Source organism: Sus scrofa, chromosome X (assembly GCF_000003025.6).
Source record: "Sus scrofa isolate TJ Tabasco breed Duroc chromosome X, Sscrofa11.1, whole genome shotgun sequence".
NCBI lineage: Eukaryota > Metazoa > Chordata > Mammalia > Artiodactyla > Suidae > Sus > Sus scrofa.
Genome location: NC_010461.5, coordinates 44174462 through 44181293, shown reverse-complemented (window position 1 = coordinate 44181293; position 6832 = coordinate 44174462). Strand labels below are relative to the sequence as shown.

Genomic DNA, 6832 nt, shown 5'->3' with positions numbered 1-6832 from the left:
GGTCTGTACGTGACTAACAATCAAGAGAGATTTAAAGTCTCCCAATGTGGTGGGAAGGGTGCTGCGACAGAGACCGGCAGTTCTCTTCGCAAGAGAGTCTTTAATCCCTAATGTCAGGGTGCTTCCGAGGTATCATGAGGTGAAAAAGGTATGGGTGTTGCAGTGAATTTCCCCCTAGCCCAAGATACACACACACACATTAACAAGTTCGCTAAAAAGTCCTCCTGATGCTTGGGAAGTCCAGCTAAAAGCAAAAGGCAGTCTCCCATGGCAAAGGCGAGCCAGACAGACGCCAGGATCGCTGCGGAGACACCGGCAGCCTCCGCTCCGGAGCGCGCAGCCCAGCCGCCGCTACCCGGGCACTCTTGCCTCGCTCTCGGGGCTACATCTGCAGGCTGCGGAAAGCCAGGGCTCTCGCCCACCCTCGTCACACACCTTTCCCGAAGCACACCCCCAAACCCTGAACCCAATGGCAAACATCTCGGATCTGGCCAAGCTCAGAAATGCAAAAACTGAGAGGGGGAACAAATTTTACTTCAATCTAAAGGATTGAGCGCGCGCGCACACACACACACACACACACACACACACACACACACACACACACATTTTACTTCAACCCAAAGGATCGAACACACACAGAGGCATACAGAGATACATACACACCCCAACCCCTTGCCGCTTAATTTCTTTTCCCGGGTTAGAAAAAAGGATTACTTGCCCACAGAGGCTTGGAGATGGGGGGCAAGATGTTGGTCCGAGGCTAGGTTCACCTGCTGCTGAGGTGAGAGAGAGCAGGCACAGGATGGAAGCTGTTCTGAGCAGCAGCTCACAGCTGAGTGGTTAGGAGGGGGTTGCAAAGACCCTCAAGTTCGCCTCTAGCTTTTTTTTTTTTTTTTTTTTTTTTGTATTCGCGTCACTAAAGGGTTAAACGCGGCCGGGCTCCAACCGCCCCCCCACGCCTCCCCACTCCCCCTCCCCTTTTTGTACCCCCCTTCCCCCCCCCGCACGTCGCTAGGAGGTCATCAAGCGCTCTGTCCAGTCCGCGTTCGCAAGCCCCTCTGCTTCCCGCCCATCGGACCCGTGGCTGCTTACGAAGAGGTGTGCGCTCACCGAGGGGCGTGTTCCAGCACTGGGAGACGCCGAGCGCCCCCGGGTTAGACCTCAGAGCGAAGCCAGCCATGGAACGGGGCGGGGGAAAGTTTGGCACCCTGCAAGGGGTTGTCGAACTGGGGTGGGCGGGGCGCCCGAGGGTACTTTAGCCCTCCGAATTTAGGGGCGCCGGCTGCCGGGACCTGAGGCGGTGTGCGGCCATGGACCGCGGAGCTGCGGCGGCCCAGGGCACTGCCCCGCCTCAGGATGGAGAGCAGCCCGCAGAGTCTCCGGAGCCGCCACCGCCGTGGCCGCCGCCGCAGCCGCCGCCGCCACCGCCGGCGCGGGTTCCTCCGCTGCTCCACGCGCCTTCGCCAGAACCCGCACCGCAGTTCTGTCCAGAGCCTGCTCCAGAACCCGGTCCGGAGGCGACCCCAGAACCAGCTACAGAACTAGACACAGAACCGATCCCAGAACCAGAGACAGAACCGGCCCTAGAGCCAACCCCAGAACCAGCCCCAGAACTAGATGTAGAATCGATCTCAGAACCAGCCACGGAACCGGCCCCCGAGCCGGCCCCAGAACCAGCCCCAGAACCGGTCCCCGAGCCGGCCCCAGAACCAGCCCCAGATCCGGCCCCAGAGCCGATCCCAGTACCAGCCGTAGAACCGGCCCCCGGGCCGGCCCCAGAACCAGCCACAGAACCAGCCACAAAGTTCTGCCCTGAGCCGGCTCAAGTGTCCCGTCCGGAGCCGAGCCCAGCACCACGTCTATTACAGTGCCCAGTGGTCGCTCCAGAGAGGGGTCTAAAGACCTCTCCATCGCCCCGAACGCCAGTGCTGCTGTCCAGTATAAAGGTAAGAAAAAAAAGACCCCCGCGGGGCAGGATGGAAAGAAGCCAGTCGAGGCCGGAGGTCTATCCAGCTCTCGGGACTCTGGGCACCCTTCGCATCCCATTTGGCTACCACCCGCTAGCAAAGATGCGGAAAGATGCGGGAATGGGGGAGCCCGGGGGAATGAGAAGCGGTTCGGAGGCGGGAAGCAACATGTGGAAGTGAGATTGGGCTGTTTGGGGCTAGAAACAGAGGCGATGGCACTGGTTGGGAGCCGGAGCAGTTTTCCCTCAGAGAAGTGACAGTGCGGTGAGCGCCTGTATCTTGAAAAAGAAGAGGAAGATGGACCAGGGAGTGCAAGAGACCTAGCGAGGTGTTTGGGGCTGGCCCAGGGTACACAGGGATGGGGTTGCGCGAGGGCGGTGGGACACACCTCTTAGCCGCGGTCACTGCCGCAGAGGCCCAAGCTGCGGAGCCGCAACAGTCTGCTTGGCCCCCTCCTTGCCACTGGGGAGGGGGTCTTCAGCTAAGGTGCAACTAACTGGCAGCGCTCCGGGGGGTGGGGGGTGGCCAGCGCCTCTGCGGGCTGCTGGGCGCTGATACTCCGGGTGGGGATGAGGGGTTGGGCGACGCCCACGCGCACTGCAGGGGAAGGACAGGGTTCGCAGGGGAGGAGGGGGAGAGCATGCGTGTGTCGAAGCCACCATTCCATCTGTCTGCAGGATTTCCTGGCAGGTAGGTGCAAACACAGTGGTACAGTGATGGGCCGCGTCACAAGCGGGTGACTGGCATCCCGCACCAGTGCCAGTTGGATTGGTACAGGAGTCCCGGTTTAGAGACACGAAAATAGGAGTTGGTATTTGAGAGCGTGTGAATGGGAACCCCCATCTCTTCCAGTCTTCAGAGATGCCTTCGTAAACGTTGCGCTTAACCAGGAGACCAGCGGAGGATCCTCGGACAGCCGCTCAGGGCGCAGGGGGAGGGGGACTAGGAGAGAAGAAGGTTTTCGTGTTTGCCTTGGACCCTTGAAACCCTGTCTGCCCTTCAGAAGGAATTTGTCTTTCTTGTCTTCTCTGTGCTCCCCCTACTCTTCGTTTTTCCTAAACTTCGTTCCACAAGATTGTGAAAATCGTTATGATGCACACATACACCTTCATTTAGCTTGCCCCCAAAGAAAAACAAAACACAGAAACAAAGAAATAGCACACCACACCAACAATGCACATTGATCCTGCTGCCTAGCAGGCATAGGGATAAGGCTCTGGATTCCTTCTGCTCTGGAGTGCACACTTGTAGAATGTAGGGGAAGGGGGCAGAGGTTAGCGTCTCAAAATGGAAATGGAAGCGCTGGTTGCTTCCTGACTTATGAGGCTTGAATTTGCAAAATAACTGCAATGATAAATGACCAAAAAAGAAGAAAGCTAAAGGGTAAAGTTTCACAGGGGAAAAAAAAAAGTGCAGAGGCTTCAAAAGAAATAGAATAGGACTCTAGGAGACTAAGACAATTTTTTTTTTAATCCAACAACCCCAGCTCTCACCAGGGGTTGGCTCTCCCCCCCTCTCCTGCAGCAGCCCTTCCCTGCAGTAACCTCCAGAAGGGATAGGGTGAGGGCAGCTAGACCTGGGAAATCACCCTAATCAGGTGCTTGCTCCTGGCTCTGCAAGTTTTTGTCAAGCTGGTGAGAGGGAGACCAGCAGGGATCACCTGACTTATGGCCTTCTTAAGTGAGATTCTGAGAACTCGATTGAGAACTGACCCCCGGGGGCTTAATTACCAGTATGGTCAGCGAATATATGGCCTCTTTGGCCTCCGGATGACTGACTGAAGGCCAGGAGTTCTAGGGATGAGCCCTGTGACAGTGGGAAAGCATCTCTTACCACCTGGACAACAAAATGTCTGTTACCCAACAAATAAGGAGGGTTAGCTTCTTCTACATAGTATCCATTCAGGTGTGCTGGCCAACTGATCCCCACGCACTTGGCAGCCTTGCCAGGGGGACCACCTCCCCCTGGTTTGATTTTGCCAAATAGAGCTGGTCATTTGTTCACTTAGCATCTTCTTGTTTAAGAACCCTGACCATCTGTGAAGACGGCCATGTAAATGAACCCGTCAATGGCTTTAGAGGATTTTTGAAGGATGCAAAGATCTGGGGAAATGCTAAAACTGCTGGGAGCACAACCCTTCTCCACACCCTAGGTGTTGCTATGCAATCGCTCTCTGGTGCAGATGAGACCATCTGATCTTCAGTGATAGGACCAATCTCTGCTGCATTCTCCTCAGGCAAATAGCGCCCATAACCAGATGACTTGCAACCTAACAGGTTGCCATCTTAGCTAGGGTTGCATTGTTCTCAGACACTGCCTCCTTGAGGCAAGCTTGGGGAATCTCTCTCTCTCTCTCTCTCTCTCTCTCTCTCTCTCTCTCTCTCTCTCTCACACACACACACACACACACACACACACACACACACACACATTCATGTACACACAATCTGAGAGATCAAAACGAGCTATAGCTCTCATGGTACAAGGAAATCCTACGTGGTAAATACAGCACAGTCAGTACCAGTAGCATGAAACTAGCCTAAGTCAAAGGAGAAAATGAGCAAAACCGAGGGTTTGAATGTGACTGCAGATTTCCCCCAGATAACTTTGCCAACCCATACTGCAGTATATCTTCCAGTGTGTGGTCTGCTCTCTTTGGGGGTTTCAGAACCAGCTGGTTGCAAATCTGTGACAAGCATGAGGGTAGGAGCTGAGATAAGGGGCTCCTGTTTTCTTTCTGAATAGCTACCAGGATAACAGTTTATGATCCAAACCTGTCTATTTCTTTCCTTTCTGAAATGGTTTAATTTCCAGGAAATGAGCCGTGGTCTCCCACCTGGTGGCAGCAAGTGTAAGTAAAGACGTGTGAATTGGTTCTTTAACAATAGTATGACTCTCTTGGGGGGAGCGGGGCTTCCACGTGGACCCTATTTGCTTCTCTCCCCTCAGCTGTGGTTGAAGAAAGACAGTTTATATTTTTAGTCATTGGGTTCTGTCCAGCTCTGAAGTTATAATCACACCATACAGGTGATGGATGAAAATCTGAAAAGAAATACACATTTGTGTCTTTTATTTCTGAGGTGGGGAGGGGTCTGTGTATCCTTCCGTCCTAATGACTACACAGCAATTACCCTTATACTCCAAACCATAACAGAACAGTTTCCTGATATTGTTTGCCCACGTTTTCCTGCAAAGTAGCGAGCATTTGCTTATTTGACATCTGGTAATGCTTGCCGGAATGTTGTATTAACTCACCTACGCCTGAGCTTCTCAAAGGTGGATACTGTCTCTCCCCCCCCAATGCCTAACATGATTCAGCCCTCCCTACGTTTGCTCAATAAACACTTGCTGAGGCTTGAAACCTATCAAGTCCATTTTCTGCAATGACGTAGAGACTGCTGCTGTGAATGAATAAAAGCGCTTTCTCACTCGTTTCAGAGTGAGAAGTAAATGCTTATTTAAATAGCCTGGAATATATAGCCCTTAAGGAAATGCAGTCAATCTTTCCATTTTCAGAATGGATGTCGGAACCATAATTAAGAAGCAAATTACTAACAATTAAAAAAAAAAAGATTTGGAAATTGTCCTTATCCCCTGAAGTCCCGGCAGCAGCCGCCTAATGGTGATGTTGTTGGTTTCAGGGGTAATAAATTTTTTTCCTAAGTGAATGGAATTTCTGCAGTGATTATAAACAGCTTCAGGATTGTAGAGTCAAATGTTTAACCTGTTGAAGGTCAGGATGGAATTACTTTCTTTCCTCTAAGATTCTTTTCCCCCTCCTTGCCAGCTTTTGATGGTACTCTCTGATTTATTTGGTATATTCTGAGAGCTCCTGAATATTTGCTGCAGGATGTTCTAAAAAAGATAATGAGATTTTTGGCCAGTGGTCTTTCTTTTCTGAGAATACAGTTCTTATATGTTTACTAAAATCTCCAACTGGGACTTCTGCAGATCGACAGCCCCCAAAGCAAGGCTGAGCCATCAGTCATCCAGTGTGCTTCCAAGGAAGGGGATAAATCCACAGAGGCCAGGGAAGCATTCAGGGGTGTTATAATAAGGATTATATAATTCCTACTGCCAGTATGGCACTTTACAGTTTGCAGAATGCTTTCCTCTGCCTTATTAACTCTTCTATTCCCCTGAAAAAGGCAGCAGGGTGGGAGAGAACAAAAATAGAACTTGACACCTAATAGGATATACCTATTAATTTATCTATTGCAGATTTTTAAAAATAGCCAAGATGTGGCTTTCTGTGACACATTGGATCCTCATTTGTCTAAGAACAATCTTTAAGCTGACATGCCATTAGCCTTGATTTTTTTTTTCCAAAGCAGTGAGTGTTGTTCCCTATCTGATGCTCCCAGAGGGGCCATCATAGAACAGGAGCCTGAGAAGGAAGAAGAGGTGCAAGACCCTGAACCTATTACTCCCAAAGAAGCCCTTTTTTTGGAAGGAAAATAAATAGAAATTCTGCTAGGGCTTCGGTTCCCAACCTTTCCAAAGCCCACTGACTGCTAACTGTAATTCTCTCAGTGGAAAAGAAATAACTTAAAGCATTTCAAAAAGAAAGCAACTATTCCTAAAGGGAGATGCCCCCACCCTCACCAAAGCAAATAAACCTTATTCTCAAAATAGAAAAACAAATTCACAAATTTTTTTTAAAAAAGGGAAAGGGAGAGTGACCCCAGATAATGAAACTTATCCTTCCCCTGAAAATTATTTTAAGAAAAAAAATTCTAGAGGGAGGTGCTCCTTACCCTGGCCAAAGCCCATGGAACTTATATCCCCAAGAGAATTTGTTCAATGAAAAGAATGGGAAGTCATCTCAAGGTAAACAGGATTTTTAACCTTAACATTTTCTT

General features: G+C 50.7%; 1 protein-coding gene across 1 annotated transcript in view; it reads left to right on the top strand.

The window, feature by feature from the left end:
* DGKK (diacylglycerol kinase kappa) overlaps nt 1152-6832 on the top strand; it is a 178971-nt gene continuing 173290 nt past the window's right edge. The window contains exon 1 of the mRNA XM_013990902.2: nt 1152-1949. Within this exon, the coding sequence (XP_013846356.1) occupies nt 1314-1949 (636 nt within the window). The 5' untranslated portion in view covers nt 1152-1313. The remainder of the gene's footprint in view (nt 1950-6832) is intronic.